The sequence below is a fragment of the Monodelphis domestica genome, chromosome 7 (assembly GCF_027887165.1).
Source record: "Monodelphis domestica isolate mMonDom1 chromosome 7, mMonDom1.pri, whole genome shotgun sequence".
NCBI lineage: Eukaryota > Metazoa > Chordata > Mammalia > Didelphimorphia > Didelphidae > Monodelphis > Monodelphis domestica.
The window spans coordinates 86,097,653-86,117,665 of NC_077233.1; the positions used below are offsets into that span (position 1 = coordinate 86,097,653).

General features: G+C 40.9%; 1 protein-coding gene across 6 annotated transcripts in view; it reads left to right on the forward strand.

Moving 5' to 3' along the window:
* The window catches only part of LOC100030858 (inter-alpha-trypsin inhibitor heavy chain H4-like), a 36,593-nt gene that overhangs the window by 6,749 nt on the left and 9,831 nt on the right, over positions 1-20,013 (forward strand). For 5 of the 6 annotated variants that reach the window (XM_056804898.1, XM_056804900.1, XM_007500471.3 and 2 more), the window contains 12 exons: positions 5,156-5,236; positions 5,403-5,565; positions 5,787-5,897; positions 6,544-6,672; positions 7,915-8,031; positions 8,862-9,030; positions 9,813-9,938; positions 10,729-10,910; positions 11,198-11,383; positions 15,379-15,518; positions 16,057-16,211; positions 19,065-19,100. In XM_056804898.1, coding sequence (XP_056660876.1) covers positions 5,156-5,236; positions 5,403-5,565; positions 5,787-5,897; positions 6,544-6,672; positions 7,915-8,031; positions 8,862-9,030; positions 9,813-9,938; positions 10,729-10,910; positions 11,198-11,383; positions 15,379-15,518; positions 16,057-16,211; positions 19,065-19,100 — 1,595 coding nt within the window. Of the gene's footprint in view, positions 1-5,155; positions 5,237-5,290; positions 5,566-5,786; positions 5,898-6,543; positions 6,673-7,914; positions 8,032-8,861; positions 9,031-9,812; positions 9,939-10,728; positions 10,911-11,197; positions 11,384-15,378; positions 15,519-16,056; positions 16,212-19,064; positions 19,101-20,013 lie in introns of all 6 variants that reach the window. The other variant, XM_056804901.1, reaches the window with a different exon arrangement.

Below are 20,013 nucleotides of genomic sequence, written 5' to 3' on the forward strand. Positions count from 1 at the left end.
CTGTTTGGGGGATTGAAGATTACAAGCACTGACAAGACATTACAAGCACTGACTAGATGTCTAAGCCTCAATTAATCCCCATTGGTTTAAGACTTGGTACATATGACAAGAATAGTCAAAGAGAGAAAGTGGGAGAACATTGTCAAGAATCATCTGAAGGAAGGATGAAGAGGAGAGATGAAATTTAGGGAAGTGTGTTCCCTGGCCAGAATGGGGCAAATGGCATTCCAGCTCAGAGATAGGAAGATGAATTAACTTCTGGCTTTTCTTTTAATGTTCCCTGAAACACAGATCCCTGATTCTATGCCTAGGCTGGAGGAGGAAGGAATAGGAGTCATTTTAAGACCCTCATTCTGTTACTGCCAGAGTATCTCAGCCTCTCTCTCTGGAGTGGGCAACAATTTAGTCTATTTAAAAATGCTTTTCTCTGACTTAACCCAGAAGATTGTTAACTTAATGGACCATTCTGGCCATGCCATGGCATATGGTGGGTGCTAGTTGGATTGTTGCCCTCTTTATTGAGTGAGACTTGAGCAGATCTCAAAGCCTGATTATATCTCTTTTAAAATCTTATTTTATATTTTTCCAGATTACGTCAATATCATTTTAATAAAATTTTCTGACATTTTGTGATCCATGTTCTCTTCCTCCTATTTTCTCTCCTCCCCCTGAGATGGCAGGTAATATGATATAGATCATACATGTAATACATATTTTAATGTTCATCATGTTGTGAAAGAAGACACATATTGCTCAAAGAAAAAATATGCCTCAATCTTCATTTAGACTCCATCAGTTCCTTCTCTGGTGGTGGATAGCTTTTTTGCATTGAGTCCCTTGGAATTGTCTTGGATCCTTGCATTGTTGATGATAGTTAAGTTTTTCACAGTTGATCATCATACATTGTTTTCTGTGTACAATGTTCTGGTTCTGCTCACTTCACTTTGCATCATTTCATATAAGTCTTTACAGTTTTTTATGATCATCCTGTTCATAATTTCTTATGGAACAATGGTATTCCATTACCACATATCCTACAACTTGTTGAGTCATTCCCCAATCGATGGACCTCCCTTCAGTTTCTAATTTTTTGCCACTCACAAAAAAAGAGCTGCCATAAATATCTTTGATGAGTAGGTCCTTTTCCCTTATCTTTGATCTCTTGTGATGACGTAGTGGTATTGCTGGGAAAAGAGTACACACAGTTTTATGGCCCTTTGATCATGATTCCAATTTGGTCTGTTCAGTTCAAAGCTCTACCAAGAATGTATTAGTGTTCCAATTTTCCCACATCTCCCCCAACGTTTATCATTTTCTTTTTTTGCCATATTAGCCAATCTGATAGGTGTGAGATGGTACTTCAGAGTTGTTTTCAATTTACATTTCTCTAATAAATAGTAATTTGGAGCATTTTTATATGACTAAAGATAGATTTAATTTCTTCATCTGAAAACTACCTCTTCATGTCTTTTGACCATTTCTGATCATGTCTCATCTTGGCTTGTTGTGTAGTCCTAGGATCCTAGAGCTTTTCTATGGCTGGGACCATTTGTCTCCTGAGGCAGGAAATCAAGGAAATACTTGTCTTGAATTAAAAACCCCACAGCAGAGATGCAGCTGAAGGGGGCCTAGATTTTTCTTGAAGCTCCAACTTTGCATCCGGTGGAGATCTAGGCTCCAAAATTGTATTTTTGGAGCTAAAACAAATCAGAGAGAGACTTGGCTTCAACAATCTCATTTTACAGATGGTGAGATTGAGGGTTTTTTTTTTAATTCTAAGTTGAATGTTTTTATAAAATAATATTTTATCTTCATTTCATAAACATACACAGAGCTATCCCTTTCAAATGAAGGGAAACATATACACAAAATGAGCAAAAAAAGTACCCAAGAAGGCAATAGCAAAGCTAGGAGGAGACACCTTGTCCTCCACCACCTAGGCCCAGTTAAACTATAACCAGGTATTAGGGGAGAAGAGAAGATTGGTATAGACTCTACCATGCCTCAAAATTACTCTCACTGTAGACCCTCCCTTTCTGTTTTTTATAATCCTAATTTTTATCATTCCCTGGAGCTATCAAATCCTATAACTAGATTTATATCTGTTTGGATTATCATTTGCATGCCAATAATTATCCTATACTTATAGGACAATAGGCCCAGAGCTGGAAGGCACCTTAGAGTTTAATCTAATCTGATTTTACAGATGTAGAAACTGAGGCTCCCCCACAGTGAAACAAAGAAGTTTGTTATTGTCCTGTCATTTTAAGTCGTGCCTGATTCTTCATGACCCCATTGGGGTTTTCTTGGCAAAGGTACTAGAGTGGTTTGCCATTTCTTTCTCCAATTCATTTTGCAGATGATAAAACTAAGGTAAATGGGGTTAAGTAATTTGGCTATGGTCATATAAATGTAAATGGGTAAGGTTAGATTTTAACTCAGGAAGATGAGTCTTCTTGACTCCAGTTCTAGCACTCTGCACACTATGGTGCCACCTAGCTGCCTTGGCTCCCAGTTACACAGGTAAGTAAGTGGCAGAGCTGGGATTTGAACTGAGGTCCTCTGATTCTAAATCTAGTGGTCTTTCTTTTGTACCATACTAATTCCATCTCTGGTAAGGACAGGTACTCTGCCAGTAAGCTTCTTCCATTCCTATGGAAGTTATTCAAACACTTCTTGATTAATACAAATATTGGACTATCAGATTTCAGCATATAAATAGGTTTAGCAGCATCCCCAAATTGTCATTTTGGTTCTCCTCTCTGTTCCTTTGCCCAGGTTTTTCTTCATGTCCTTCCTCCTCATCTCTGACTCTGAGTGTTCTTAGTTTTCTTAGTATCCCTTGTTTCTGTAGCATGATACAATTCTTGTTGCAGATTCTCTGCTTCGTGTCCCCAGCATCCTGAGAACAGTTCCTTGAGTATAGTTGGCACCAGAGAAGTGCTTATTGTGTGACACTTGCAGTGTGTACATTTGCTGAATATCACAATTCATCCTTGAAATTCTATAGGAGCAGTAGTAGCTCACAATATTGTCATTAAAAGAAGCCAAGCTATCTCTTTACAATCCACCACCTCAAGAATGTCATCCGTAAATAGTCTAACAGGAGGCGCCATACTCCAGATACCAGCCCAGTGACCCTTGTCAACATCCTTTAATGTCTACACAGATGATATCTTTGGTCGAGCCCTTTGAGTTGAGTTGAACAATGTAGAAACCCAAACAACCCATCAGATCACTAGATATCCTCCCAGCCTTCGCAATGAAAGACCATAAAGGATGGACAGCTCTCTCCCAGTCAAAAAGTTCCCTCATTCTGCTCTGACTATCTCCTCTGAACCTGGAATCTGACCTTAGCCCCATTTGGCTCAGTTTTCTCATCTGTCAAAGGAATTGGAGAAAGAAATGGCTTACCAACTCCTTTCTTTTTCTTCTTCAAGAAGTACTTATGAGAATCCCTCCATCTAGCAGCAACTTCCTTCTGGTCTAATTATAGACCAGTTTTGTTAATGAATATAGGTGCAAAAATCCTAAATAAAATATTAATTTATAAGCAAATCACTATTGTTATGCTTCTGCTCCTCTAGTAGCATGTTGATTCATGGATTACTGGCAGGGAATTTATATTTAGAGCATAAAGACACATATTTAGTTAAAAGATAGTCTAAAAACTGTTTGATTTTTAGCATCCTCAATTCCCTTCTCCGCCATTCTGTCACTGTGGAATCAGAAGAGAGACGCACAGGACTCAGAGTCTTTGTTTATTGGTTTATTGTTCATAGTTTGTTATAGTCAAAGAATTCATCACCAAATGGACAGTCCATTGGTGATGAATGTCTCTCCCCTAAGAAGATCCTCAGGAAATAGTCTCAATACATTGCTGGGACTATACATGAAGCTTTACTAGTATTATAGGAACTTTCAGAGATTACATTCCCCTGGCATAGCCCTCAAGAATCCAGGGTAATAGCAAAAACCAGCAACAACAATAACGTAGGGTGATCAACTAGGCATGGCTTAACTATGTTCATCAAGGCAAGAATCCAGGACAATTCCAAGGGACTTATGATGAAAAAGAATATCCACTATTATTAAAGGAATAGTGGAGTCCAAATGCAGATTGAAACATACTATTCTTTACTTTATTTGCTCTATGAATTTTCCTTTAGTGTAAGCAATATTTGTCTTCTTTCATAACATGATGAACAGGGAAATATATGTTATATGATAATATATGTACAACCTATATCATATGACCTGCTTTCTTGGGGAGGGAGGGAAGATGAGAGAAAAGGGAAAAAATGAGACAGATTTGGACATAGCAATTATGTGAATGTTTCTCTTGGATAAGCATATTATAGTTTGTTATATATTTAAAATAAATCATATGAATAATATTATTATGTTATATATATTGTCATATATAACATACACATACATTATTATATATAATATGTTTTTAAAAAGAACACAGGGTAACCTCCACATCACAATGAGGAGGGCTCCCTCCTACGTTCACTATTTCTTTGGGGGGTATCATCATTGGTCTAATTAGTCACCCAGATTCACAAAATCAGAGTCATCTTTGAGCCTTTCCTCTCTCTCATCCCCCATTTTCTATCATTTGCCAAGTCTTCTTGATGTTGCTTCAACAACATCTCTCACATCTGTCCGCTTTTCACTCACATGAACAGTACCCTCAGTTAGAACTTCATCATTTCTTACTTGTATTCTTGCAATAGCTTTCTGCTTGGTCTCTGTGCACCTGTTCTCTCCCCTCTCAAATATATCTTCCACACAGGAATGGTTTGTTATTGAATATCATTTGTGAAAGCTTGCTTGTTCCTGAATAATATCCTAAGTAATGACACCCTTCATTCGTACAATAAGCCAGGAAATGGAGGCTGCAGTCAGATGGCAAAGGATTCTAAATAACAAATAGAAGAATTCGTATAGGAACAGTTCAGAATAAAGAAGGGCAATCTAGAATAGTTAGGTTGTATTGTGTAGACATTAAGCAACATGATGGATCAGAATTCAGTCTTCTCCTTCCTTAATTCCCCCAGACTTCTTTCCTCAGCATCCTTGAGGGAATTTCTCCTGGCAGTGCTCCCAGCCCTTACTCCTTCCCTAAAGGATCTTGCTCCCTCCTCAGGATCATTGATGGTGTGACATACCCAGGGAAGATGAAGGAGAAGGCGGCTATGACCAGGGGTCAGCGTGGTAGAGTCATTGAGTAAGTGTCTGGGTCAGGGGTTGGAAAGGACAACTTGCTGCCCTGTCTATTTAGGCTGTGGCTATGGTCACACTATCAACAACCTCTTCATGGTCAAGCTCTGCCCAAGTTCTCCTGCTTACCCTGTCCATTCCCAATGGCACTAAGGAGCTGACCTCTCACCCAGGACCACAGAGAAGAGGCTGGAGCAGTTCCATGTATCTGTCAATGTGGACCCAGCTGCCAATGCCACCTTTGAGTTAGTCTATGAGGAGCTGTTGAAGAGGCATCTGGGGAAATATGAGCTAATGCTGATGATCCAGCCCAAACAGTTGGTCAAACAGCTGCAGGTAATCAAGTTTAGTCCTAAGTCACCTCCTTCAGAAAGCCTGACTTGATGCACTCATTCTGCTTTCCCAGCAGAGAGAAGTCTATGTCTCTTCCCCCACTTCTTTATATCAGGGGCTCCTGGGGACCAGATCCTCTTCCTCCTTAGACTGTGACCTCCCTGGGCACATTTTCTCCAGATCTCTAGGATTCTTGCCATACCTTTTACCCATCTGTCCCACAGGTAGACATCTATATCTTTGAGCCTCAGGGCATCAGCTCCCTGGAGAATGATATCACCTTTATGACCAAGAAGCTTGAAGATGCTCTCACCAAGACACAGAACAAGACTGAGGTCAGATGCTGAGACTTGGGGGAAGAGTCTGGTCCCTAGCCCATACAGCACAGCCTTTATCTGATCTGATTTCAAGAGGCCTTGGGTGTCCTAGACTCATAGAAGTGTAACTGGAGGAAGTAAATAATGCAAGTTCACACACAAGTCAGTGACAGAGCTGGGGGTAGGTTCCAGGTCTCTTAATTTGAAGTCCAGTGTGTCCTTTCCATGACACTATGCTGTCTCTGGTCTCAGCCTCAAAGTAAAGAAGAAAGAAGAACCTCTGACCCCCCTCCCAAATCTAGTAATAAGTCATTATAAGGACAGGAGAAAATAAGGCATCGAACTGGAGAAGGGAATGGGGCAGATCAATATGATGACAAGTTCTTCAGGCATAGAGAGAATTTGCCTTCGTGCATCCTGTTGTTTCCACTTCCATTCACATAACCCTTCAATGTCAAGGCCAGGGTCAAGGGAAGAACTTGGGGATCTGGGTGACAACTATCTAGCTGGTAAACAAACCACTCTTTCAGAAGTTTCTCAGCTTCTCAAGGGCATTGTTAGAGATGGAATTCTCCAGCTTCCCCAACTCTTGGGCCACTGGAAGGATCCAGAACCACCTTTGGCATCTTGGCTAAGTTCTCAGCATCAGCTTCTTCTCCTCCAGGTTCACATAGCATTCAAGCCTTCTCTGGCCCAGCAGCAGAAGGAGCCCTGGAAGCTGAACACAGTTGTGGATGGTAAATTCATTGTTCGTTATGATGTGGACCGAGTCACTACTGCAGGTGACATCCAGGTGAAAGCTACAAGGACCTGGCAATGGGAATGATGGGCTTTGGGAACCCTGTGGGAAGAAAACAGCTTCCAGGCCCTTTTTATCCTTTGAATTTAGCAGTGGTGAAGACATTTAGGGGACCAATCCATCAGCAAATATTGTTGACCCTCCCTTGGGTGCCCAGCATCATGAGGGGTACCCAAGACATTCATCTCAGGATCCTGCCCTCATGGAATTAGTTTGAGGGACACCAACATCATTATCGTTTACCTGTCTTGGCCTCAATTTTGTCTTCTATGTAATGAAGGCTTGTACTAAGTAGTACCTGAGGCTCCTTTTAGGTCTTACTTACTAGGTAGTACCTGAGGCTCCTTAGGTCTGGCATTCTGTGCTGGATTACAGTGAAAGGAAATATGAACTAGATGCTTTGCTCAAGTTAATTGATGGCCAGTGGAAGAGTAAAGGATTGCCAGCTCAGTCTCAGTGGGATGAGCCCAGAAACTCCATTTCTTTAGTGTTTTTCTTCTTTCCCATCTTCCCACAAAGGGGCAACCAACCCCCTCTGCTGTTTACCAGAACTGGAATTCAAAAGACAGAGATGGAGCTTCTTGTCTCCTACTCCTACATCTCAGCTTCAAAAAAAAAATCCCTTGGTTTTTATTTCTTGGTTTGTAAAATGAGGATCCAATTCCTCATGCTAGATATCTCTCTCTGTAGAGAGGAGAGGTCTCTTCAATGTTCCCATAAACGTGTGCACTATGGTCAGGAAATGCCTCACTCAATGAGCAGGCTTTGAGATGGCCCTTGGAGGTTGGGCAGATTTTATTTATTTATTTTTAAGTATTTTTCCATGGTTACATGATTCCTGTTCTTTCCCTCCCCTTTTCCCTCCTTAATCCTGGAGCCAACAAGCAATTTCACTGGCTTATACATGTATATGTGTATACATGTATACAATGTTCATTTTTGTAATAGAATAATCTTTTGAAAATCAAAAGTCCAAATCTTATACCCATATAAACAAGTGATACATGTTTTGGGGTAGATTTTAGAGAGGAGCTAGGAGGGCATTCCTACTCTGAAGTGAAGGAAAGGTCACGGGACAAGATAGAGGGGACCAACTCTCTACATTTTAGGGTCTGGTGCTTTGTTTGGTCAGAGGGAAGATGGGAGCAGGAGATAGGGCAATTGCTTTTTGGCAAAGGCAGTGAGGACAGGGTTTAGGAAGTACAGCTCTGACCTATGGCTCTCCCCATGCTGCAGATTGAGAACGGATACTTCGTGCATAACTTTGCCCCAACACAGTTGCCTATGGTGCCCAAGAATATAGTATTTCTCATAGACAAGAGCGGGTCCATGGCTGGCAGGAAGATTAAGAAGGTAAGGAGGTATCCAGAAAGCATGTAGGATTGGGAAGGGGAAAGAGTTGGAGAATACTCCATGCAGGAAAGGGCCCAAGTTCATTATTTTCTTTATCCTTCTGTCTTTCTCATATATTCACTCTATCAGCTCCCATTCCAGGGCATCCCTCTGACTCTGCCATGATGTATCAGGGAATGGGTCAAGTGGTAAGGGACTAGCATCCTCCAGCCCTGAGCATTCTGCTCCCAACTCCTCTTCCCCTTCATTCTACCTCCCTACTGAATCTCCCTTTATCTCCTTTCCCTTCCCTTTGAGATCTTTTATCTTACCTTCCTGCTCATGATTCTCTACCACTTCCACCAGTCTAACATCTCTACCACAGAGATAGTATGGTGGTAGCCACTGGCTCATTGGATAGAGCGCTAGGCATGGAATCATGAAAGCCTATGTTCAAATCTGGTATCAGACACTTATTAATTGTATGACCCTGGGCAAGTCACTTAAAATTTGCCCTCAACTGTAACATGGGGGTAATAATAGTCTCTATCTTTTAAGGTTATTGTGAAGATCTAATGAAATAATATTTGTAAAATATTACACAACTTAGCTCAAAATCTGGCACATATTAGGTGCTATATAAATGCTTATTTCTTTCCCTTTCCCTTCTCTGGACTCTCTCCCTATCTTCTAAGGCTCCTCCATATCTATCTTCTCTGTCCTTGAGTGTCTCTCCATGTCCCTTCTCTGCCCCATAAATATCTTGACTCCTTGAAATTGAAACTCCTCTTAATACCTTCCCCTTGCTCCCTGAGCTTCTCCTCCACTAAGTTCCTTCCTTGCCCTCTCAGACCAAGGCAGCCCTAATAAAGATTCTGGATGACCTCAAACCAGAGGATCATTTCAACATGATTACCTTCAGTGGACATGTGACTCGATGGAAGCCAGAGCTGGTTCTGGCCTTGGATGAACACTTGAAAGAAGCCAAGACATTTCTTTCTAATACTCCAGCCTTAGGTGGTGAGTGAAGGGCAAGGGCTTCAGGGGGTGAGCAGTGTGGCTGGCCTCGTGGATCCTAGCAACACTGTTTAGATGAGGGTTTCTGGAGAATCTATATGGGAAAGATAGAAAACTGGTCAAAAACAGGGCTTACTGAGTAGCTAATGAAGAAAAACGTTGGTATTGTCTTTTCCCCATTCCCATTGGAACCTCACTAAAAAGACAATCAAGGGGAAGGCAGGTGGTTCAATGGATAGAGAACCAGACCTTGGGAGGTCCCAAGTTAAAATATGACCTCAGTTACTTTCTCACAGTGTGACTCTGGGCAAGTCACTTAACCCCATTTGCTTGTTCTTTACCATTCTTCTGTCTTACAACCAGTAGTTAGTATTAATTCTAAGATGGAAGGTAAGGGTTTTAGGAAAAATATTTTTAAAGACTACCAATCAATAATCTACACTCCACTCTTGGTACCCACACACTTGGAACTTCCTGCCTCAAGCTAGGCTAGACTGGCCAGCCAGTCTGGATGGGAATCTCAATTGATCTGGCCATTGATTCAGGCCTGTGTTTGGTCGTTCTGAAAAACTATCAAGCTAGTTTTCTCTAACCTTGGCCCCCCACCCTTTCTGACCCCAGGTTCCAGGGTCCTTCCCTTTCTGCTTTGCCCTCAAATCTTACTCGATGTCTCACTCTGTCCCTGGACAAGCCTCCAACCCTCTCTTCCTCCCAGGCATCACACCCTTCACCTGTCTCAGTGAGTATCAGAGCTGAGGCAGGTGTAAGAAGATTTCTCTCCCCAGTAACTAATGTCAATGGAGCGGTCCTGGCTGCTGTGAGTATGCTGGATGAGAGCAATAAGAAGAAGGAGCTACCAGAAGGAAGTGTCTCCATGATCATCCTGCTCACAGATGGGGATTCCACTGAGGGTGAGGTAGGGGTGGGGAGGACTCCTTCTCCTTGGTCACCAACCTCTTAGGGATCCTTAAAGCAGGTGTGTGCCCTGGGGGCTCCTCTTCTGGGGACCCTTTCCTGGGATAGAAGGACAATCATTTGGGGAAAACATAGAGGAGCTGATCCTAGACCTGCCCTCAGAGATTCATGTCTAGGAAAGGTAGAGGAGAAACAGATCGGGACTCTGACCTTGGGGTGAGGAGGAAAGAGGCACGTGGGAACAATTGAAGACCCCAGAAGGGAGCTAGCAGGATAGCCTTGAGTGGTTAGAGAAGGCCACAGACAAAAGTCAGTAGAGCCTGGAGTAGGCTCTCCTCAGAGGGGCCATTATGACAGCCAGGGAGCCAGGCATCTAAGGATGTCAGCCAATTTCTACCATAATTGTCTGTGTGACCTTAGATAAGTGTTTTGTCTTTGGGGGCCCCCAGCTTCACTCTATGATTCTTGGACTCCGTACCTGACTCGGGGCTATAAAGAAATTCTCTTCCAGGTGGAGATTGGAGTCCATGAGTCCTTAGGACCTTCCCAGCCCTCACATCCTATGAGTTTCTTATGTTCTTTGATGTATAATCAATGGATAACTGGCATTTCTTTCTATTAGCACAGTTCATGGCCTAGAGTAAGCACGCAAGAAATTTCTCATCTGTTCCTCTATCTAAATCTCTGCTTCCATCCCTATACCTCGGTGTGTCTGTCTCCTCTGCCTCTGTTTTTCTCTGTCTTTCTCTTTCTTCTTTGTCTCGTCCCTGGCCTGTGTTGCTGCAGGAGAGACGAAATTGCAGAAGATTCATGAGAATGTGAAGGCAGCCATCAGGGGCCAATACCATCTCTTCTGCCTGGGTTTTGGCTTTGACATCAACTATGTTTTCCTGGAGAGGCTGGCCCTGGACAATGGCGGGATGGCCCGGCACATCTTTGAGGGATTAGATGCTGAACTACAGCTCCAGGTACCAACTGACCACCCTTGGGATCCCATGGGGAGACCCTCTATATGTGGGCTACTATGTCAGGCCCTGGAGGATGGAGGAATTAAAGGAGAAATGAGGAACCCCCAGAACCTCAGTTCCTATGTGGCCTGGGACATAGCCTTTCTTCTCAAAGGGCTTCACTTTCCCTTTGTTTCTGATGAGGGACTTGAGCTAGATAGTCTCTAAAACCTTTTCTGGCTCTAATGACTGCAGCTGCCCTACCCACCATGCCTCCTTCTGCCCTAACCACTTCTCCCCACTCCAAGGACTTTTACCAGGAGGTGGCCAACCCGCTGCTGACCCAAGTGGAGTTCCAGTACTCAGACCATGCCGTGGAACTGCTCACGAAAGACAGCTTCGGGATCTTCTTCAGGGGCTCCGAGCTAGTGGTGGCTGGGAAGCTCAAGCCCCAGGCCCAGGAGTTGTTCTCTGCCCATGTCAGGGGCAAGTCGGTGAGTGAGACCCAGAAACCCTGATGGGAGAGCTTTAGCCTGAGAGCCAGGAGACCTGTGTAGTACGAGTAGAGGATGAAGGATTCAGGGCTAGACTAGCATTCCTGGGAATTCAGGCCACTCCAGGTCAATAAGCATTTATATATCACTTACTGTGGGTCAGGGATTACGCTAGCCACTGAGGAGAGAAAGCCAAAAAAGCAACGGTTCCTGCCTTCAGCTGGCTTCCCTTCTACTGGGAGAAAGCAGTACACATATAAGTAAATAAGTACACAAATAAGTACACCTATATATGTAATATTTATTTATATATGACATATAAGTAAATGTTATATATTTGTTTATATGTGTTAATATGAGTAAATATTACATATTATATTTATATGCCATATATGTAAATGTTATTGATATTTGTGTGTTGTATATAAGTAAATATTATATGTATTTATTTTCATATGACATGAGTAAATGTTAAATATTGATTCATACACATTAATATAAGTAAATGTTATGGATATTTATGTATGTTATATATATAAGTAAATGTTATATGTCTTTATTTACATATGGCATATAAGTAAATGTTATATATTTATTCATATACATTAATATGAGTAAATAGTCTATATGTTATATTTATATACCATATATGTAAATGTTATAGATATTTATGTATGTTATATAGAAGTAAATGTTATATATTTTAATTTGTATGATATATAAGTAAATGTTATACATTTATTTATATACATTAATATGAGTAAATATATTATATTTCTATACCATATATAAGTAAATATCATAGATATTTATAGCTATGTTGTATATAGTTATTTTATATGTTATATAAGTTATATGTATATATATGTTTATATAGTACATAAGTTTATATAGTATATAAGTTATATGTAGTTGTTATGTTATATAAGTATATATAATATATAAGCAAATGTTATATATAGTAATTTATATACATCAATATATAAGTAAATGGTAAATATTATACATGTAAAGATATATACGTGTATGTTAATATATACATAAACATTTTATTTATTTATATACATTATATATGTAAATGTCATTTGTATTTATTTATACATGTTAATATGGGTAAATGTTATATATCCTCTATTTATATATGTTATATATACCTAAGTGTTATATTTATTTATATGTTATATATAAATAAATGGTATATTTATATACATTATATATAAGAAAACGTTATATATTATCTATAAGTAAATGTTCCATATAAATACATCCATCTACATATATGTATACATATGTAATAAGTAGGTTATTTCGTGGTAAAGATATTTACAAAGTAACTGTGAGGATATGTCTGGAGATAGGGAAAACACTAATAATTGAAAAGGATCAAGAAAGTTCTACTAAACTAGGTGGAGCTTATGCTGACTCTTTAAGTTTAGTCTTTTTTTGGTTATATCTGACTATTTGTGACCCCATTTAGGATTTTTCTTGGCAAAGATACTGGAGGTTAATTTTGCAGATGAGGAAATTGAGGCAGACAGGATTAAGTGACTTGCCCAGGGTCACCTGGCTAGTAAGAGTCTGAGATCCAATATGAACTCATGAAGATGAATCTTCCTGACTCCAGACCCAGCACTCTAGGTACTATGGTGCCACCTAACTGCCCTAACAAGGACCAGGGAGTCAAGAAGATAGAGGGAGAGCATTATAGCCTTAGGGGACAGTCTATGTAAAGGCTTGCATGGAGGCAGGGAATGGCATGTTCTGTATGGAAAAACAAGTAGAATGCTCTATAGTGAGTAATGTGAAATCAGTCTAGAAAAAGCCAGGCTGTGACGAGTCCAGGTATTTTTAATGTCACACACAAAATAGTGAATGTCATCTTAAGCCGCACCACATCCAGAAGGAGGGAGGCCATAGCCCTGGTGTCCTTTGCTCTGGCCAGACTGTATTTGGAGTATTGCCTTAATTTCTTTTTTTTTTTTAAGACTGGGTCTCCCTATCTTGCTGAGTGGAGAAGTACAGTGGTCTCATAAGAGCTTGATCCCAATACTCATCCATAGGGAAGGTTTTTTTCTAAGTTAAACCACTTGAGTCCTCCAGAGGCAGCCCGGTGACCTTTTGTTCCCTGAGAGCTCACTATACTAGCGCCGGACTTTGTTGGACCTCCAGGTGTTTTTAGTCCTACTCAGAACCCCAGAATTCAAGTGATTGACCAGCCTCCATCTCCTTAGCAGCAGGGACCATCAGGCATGGACAACCACATCCAGAAGGAATGTTGTGTTCACTCCAACTGAATTCAACAAAAATGTACTAACAGGCATTGTACATAGATATTTTGGATGAACTTTGATAAATCGATATAGGTCTTGAGGAGGTCAAAAAGAATACTGAAAAAGCTATGTTGTAGAGGATCAAGAAAGGGAAATAGAGATGTTTAACCTGGAGAAAAAAAAATGGCAGCTACCTTCTGATCTTTGAAAACCAGTCACACAACAGAGGAATAAGATTCATTTTATTTAGATGTGAAAGGTAGAATTAGGAGAACTGGGTGGAAGTGGGAGACTGGGGCATTTTGACTCATTATAAGATGAAATATTTTCACAACTAGAACTGTTAAAAAATGTAACGGGTTGTCTAGGAAGGTGGTGATTTGCCATCCCTGAAGGTCTTCAGGCAGAGGCTTGATGGCCACTTAGATGGCCACAGATGTTGAGGAAATTCCTGTTCAGGTACAGGTTAGACTATAAGACACCTGAGGTCTCTTTCAACTTGGGAATCCCATGACTTAAGATATCAGTCTCCAAGAGAGGATATTGGGGTCCGATTAGGATTGGAAGGACATGGGCCAAGGACCAAGCCAACCTGATAGCTCACATTTTGGCCAATTCAGTGTAATCTGTCTGCGTTGGAGGAAGGCATCTGGGTAAAAAGAACAGAAATGTGGATATCAAAGTCTAGGACTGAAAAAGTCAGTATTTTCCTGAGAGAACTGGGCTTGAGGGGCAGACACAATGACCCCTGGACCTCCAATGCAGCAGAATCAGTGATTTTTATCTATAGTTGGCTAAGATTTGGGGGGTAGAGGTGGGAAAAAGGACACGCTGGAGCTGCAAAGAAAGAACTTGTAGGACCTGATTAAAAAGGAGGGAAGAGCAAGAGCAAAGAATTATGATCATGGTGGTACTGAGAGGTTTTTGAGCAAGCAGAAATGCTCAAAACCTATTAGTGTTCAGAAGAATCAGAAGAAATATAAAGGCAAATGTATTATGGAAAAGGAGAAGGGAACAGAGAAAGAAGAAATGGAACTGATGGTATTTGGAATCAGTTTACTGTCCAAAGAAACTGGAGGGGTTTTTTTGCAATGGGAAAAGAAATTTGGCCTTTTCTTTGTATCTTTAGCATTGAACCCAGTGCCTCACATATGACAGGCACTTAATAAATGCTCACTGACTGACTATTATTTTAGCATGTATGTGACCATGGTGAGTCATTTTACCTATTTTTTTCAAGTTGTAGTAGAGAATTCTGACATTTCTTCCAGCTCCCAACCCTGTAATCCTATGGAAGATGCATATGTACAATGTTAGATATTTTATAACCTTTTATAACTCCAAATGAGGTCCACTAGGTGACTCAGTGGATAGAGAGACAGGCCTGGAGATAAGGTGTCCTGGGTTCAAATTTATCCTCAGATACTTCTTAGCTGTTTGACCCTGGACAAGTCACTTGACCTCCACTGCTTAGCCCTTACCATACTTCTGCCTTGGAACCAATAGTAAGCATCAATTCTAAGACAGAAGGGAAAGGTTTAAAAATAATAAGAAGGAGAAGAACTCCAAATGATGAAACAAGATCATTCATCAGAAAAGCATGAGACCTAATATGTGGGGTTTAGGCTGCCTCATCCATGGGGTGGGGGGGTGGGGTGTCCTACAATATTCTGGGATAGCTCCAGACAAATACTTGGCTTAAATTCACATCTCCCATCTATTCAGAACAACCAGACCTTCACTTTCCAAACACAAGTGAATACTACAAGCAAGGAAAAAGTCTTCCAGAGTGGAAAGAACATTTCTCACAGCTTCATGGAGCGCCTGTGGGCATACTTGACCATCCAGCAGCTACAGGAGAAAGTGTGAGTTGCCCTTGTCTATGTGACCCTGTAGTCTCTCTGAGTCTCAGTTTGTTCATCCATATACACATACCCATTTACAGAGGCCTAAGAAGTAAGGACAGAACTCTTTCCCCTGTTATTATGCATCATTGTTAAGAGGGAGCTAGGTGGTTCAGTGGACAGAAAGCCAGAACTGGAGATGGGATGTCCTGAGTTCAGCAGATACTTCCTAGCTGCAGGACCCTAAGCAACTCACTTAAGCCCCATTGCCTAGCCCTTACTGCTCTTCTGCCTTGGAACCAATACACAGTGTTGATTATAAGATGGAAGATAAGAGTTTTTTAATTTTAAAAAATTTCAAAATCAAACATCACTGAACTTTCCTTTGCCTTTGTTAGTTTGTCGTAGCCTGGACTAGATGGGAAAGGGGCAATAGTCTTAGACTCTGAACTGTAGAAATAAGAATCCCACTGGGGCTGGAAGGAGCAGAAAGACTGGGCACATAGATGGAGGGAGGTGGAACCTCTTCTGGTTGGGTGCTAACATATCTGATTATCAGTGTTTTAGCCTCAGGGACTGAACTTCAGCGCCTGGAGGCCAGAGCTGTGAACCTGTCCCTCAATTTCAACTTTCTCACTCCATTCACAAATTTGATAGTCAACAAACCTAAGGACCAAGACCAGCCCCAGTTGGCTGAGAAACCTGTGGAAATAGGTGAGCAGTATATGGAGCACTTTCTGGCTCTGGGGCTAAGACATCATAACTTAGTGGGAAGAGCACTTGAGTTGGAGTCAAGAAGACCTAAATTCAAATTCTGTCTCAGATATTTACTAGCTCTGTAAGCATGAGAATCTCACTTAAACCCTCTCCACTTCTCAATGCTGTTCTCTATAAAATTTGAGGGTCAGACTCAATTACCTCTAATTAAGTCTGTGGCATTATGATTCTAACATCCCCTTCCAGGACTACTTCCTCAATTCCTACTAGTGTTGGTAGGTTTTTTCTCCAAAAGGTGGCTGACTCTCCTTCGTGTCCGAATTCTGGAGAGGTTGAAGTTTCTGATCCCATTACTCATTGAGCCCCAATCTGGTGTGCTCCTCCAGATCAATCTACCAGTTGACATCATTTAGGTTTTTCAACAAGAATTATTTATTGAGAAGATATAACAACAGTGTTCCCCTCTTGAATATTCCTTCCTTGCACATACAAGGATCCTGGGAATAATGGGCTCAAATTTAGAGAACTCAAGTAGCCAAAGGGTAAATTCACTGTTCTTGGTTACTGAAAGTCCTTTTCTTCCTTTGTGGAACACTCATGAAATTCCCACCAAATGTATCTCTCTGCCTGCCTCTGAGAATTAGTCATTATCCTGATGGACAATACTATTGATACCAAGGAAAGAGAAAAACTCCCTCCCTTTCAAGAGCAATTACTTCCAATCAACTGGATTTCTGCTAGAAAAAACAAACCCCCAGATTGATTTGTTATTAGTAGTAGTTAATAAGGCATGATTTTAATTCAATCCAATGAATATTTGTTAAGTGCCTACTATGTGCCAGGCACTATGACAAATACTAGGGATATAAATAAGAAAAAGAAAGACAGTCTCTGACCTAAAAGAGCTTACAGTCTAATTGGGGAACATAATATACGAAAGGAAGTTGGAAAGAAACAGATGGGACACGAGTAATAACAGGGGCATCTAATCCTTGGAACTGAAACCAATAAGAGTATCAGAAACAAAGTGGAGTGAGAATGACTTTCTTCAACCAATTACAGAATAATTCTGAGGTGAAATCACATGTTTTTATCTAATTATCAAAGCATTTCACATTTCTCTAACTGGTTAAGGATTTGTTCTCATCTAGTTTTGCATTTTTGACTGATTTGATCAAGAACCTTATATATTTGTGTAGTTGAGGTTGGAGTGGAAACTCCCCACCTAGTTAAATATTTGCAGTCCTCCGTATAGTATTTGGCAGTGCTTTGGGCAAGTTCCAGTCCCAGTGATTTAGGAATGTTGAAGCATTGTTCTTTTCAAGTGTCCTGCACTTGGGGGGTCTTCTGAAGAGTCTAGGTGGTACAGTTCATGAACAGATCTGGAAATTAACTTTTTTTTCCATACTTCCAAATAAATAGTGATACAACTTCATAGATATCATTTTTTAGAAAAACTCCCACTTTCCATCTTAGAATTAATATGAAGTACTGGTCTCAAGGCAGAACAGCAGTAGGCCTGGGCAACTAGGGTTAAGTGACTTGCCCAGGGTCATAGAGCTAGGAAGTATCTGACCTCCCATCTCTAGGCCTGGCTCTCAATCCACCGAGCCACCTAGCTTCCCCCCAACTATTTTTAATGCACCACTTTAGTGGTTATTTTTTTTGTCTAAAAGCTAATTGAGACTATTGACAATCAGTCGATGTAAAGTATAACAGTGAGAAATGTATGAGTAATAACACTTGAAACACCAGCAACCCTCAGGGTTACTTGGGAATAAGACCCTGAAAGGAGAAGTAATCAGCCTCACTCCTGGAGATCCAATCTGCCATTGCTAATGGGAGTTAGCATTTATAAGCTGTGTGACCCTGGGCAAGTCACTTAAAAATGCCTTAGTTTCCTCATCTGTAAAATGAATTGGAAAAGGAATGGCAAACCACTCCAGCACCTTTGCTAAGAAAAGCCCAAATGGAGTCACAAGAACTAAACACAACTGAAAAAACAACTCAACAACAGCAATTTACCTAGATCACACTATAAAAGCTTATAAATGTCCTTTAAAAAATTTTAAATAGAACCAAACTACTTGCTTTATTGTGACATGAATCCTGCCACTTTGTCTCAGATACTTAAAGACTCAAGATCCATAGGAAAATGTTTATCCACTATCCCAGAAAACCAAGAAGTTAATTCCTAATAATCTCTTTTTAAGGATCTCCACTCTTCTTTGGGACTTTTCTGTAGTTTGATTCCCTTCTAAATTTTTTTTTCTTGTAAGGAATAAGTTAGGAATTCCATTTGGATTGGATTTTTTCTCTTCTTTTTCAATTCAATTTGATCAACTTTTCCCAAGTGCCTACTCTGTGCCAGGTGCTGTCCTAGGTACTGGGCATTTAAAGGGAAGCAAACCCTGCCCTCAAGGAACCTTTGCTTTCATTAGCAGTTTTAGGGCTGGAAAGGTCTTTTACAAATGCCACAAATAGTCAGCAAACTATGAGAATCTCACAAAATCACATCTGTTTATTCAATTGTGTCACCATATATTTGGAAGCAGGGACAAAATTTAATTTCCAAATTGGCTCATAAACTGTCCCACCTAGACTTTTCCTGAGACTCTGGTATAAGGCATCAGGAAAGGACAATGCTTGAACTTTTCCAAGTTGAGAGCTTCAACTTTCCCTCCCTCTATGGACAAAAGCAGTCAAACTTTTGATCGATGGATGTGGTTCAGTGTTACTCTGAAGCCTCAGTCATTCTCTTTCCACTTACTTAAGGGACACTTAATGGGGACTGTGGGTAATATAGAAGAAGTTCTTACCCTAGTGTTGATATCTCTCTCTTTGCTTCAGATCATGAAAAGCTGAAAATTGAACAAACCAGACCAGGTAAAGTTTGATTTCTGGCAATGGCGGCCCCATACTTGCACCTAATTCTAGTCCAAGATGATCTCTAATTCTGGTCATAGACCATAGAATGACCCCTAACCCCTAGACCTAAACCGAATTCTATCTCTGGTCACAGGATAAAGCCAAGAAGACACATTCCCATGTCCTTACAAATTAAGCCTTAGTCCAACCCTGAACCAAACCATCACCCAACCATAGTCTGAGCCTTGCCTGGTCCCAGATTTTCTCCTGACCTTGCCTGTAGACTGGACCATGGCCACAGAAAGAACCTCAACCCTGGACCCAGATGGCCTCCCTCTCCCCATCTTACTGTGACCACACACCACATCCTAAACTGAAAGCATGCACTCTGCTGACCACCAGCTCCCCAGGACCATGGCCACATACATGAGAGCCCTGACCATAGCCACAGGCTGAGTTTATGACACAGACTGACCCCAAACCACACAAATTTCAATAACCACATTCCAATATGAGCCCTGATCTTGTTCCCTTACCATAGTTACCAACTGGTTCTCTATGCCATGCCCACAAACTAAGAAATCCCAACATCAACCTTTGATAAAGTGCTAACTTCAGACTTTCCCTGACTCCATCCCCAAGACCAAGCTTTGATCCTGCTCTCTCACTGGCCACAGACTGATTCCCTACCATGCTCACATGCTTCTGTCAATTAAGCCCCAGAGATGAGCTTGACACCTTGTATCTGTCATGGCTCTGGCCATCTGACAAAACCTATGAACTCCTGGCAGCTACGTGACCCAGTGGATAGAGATAAGACTGGAGTCAAAAAGACCTAAGTTTAAATTGAGCCTTACATAATTAATAGACCTTGGACAAGCCACTTAAACTCTGCTTGCCTCAGCTTTTTCCACTGTAAAATGAGCTTAAT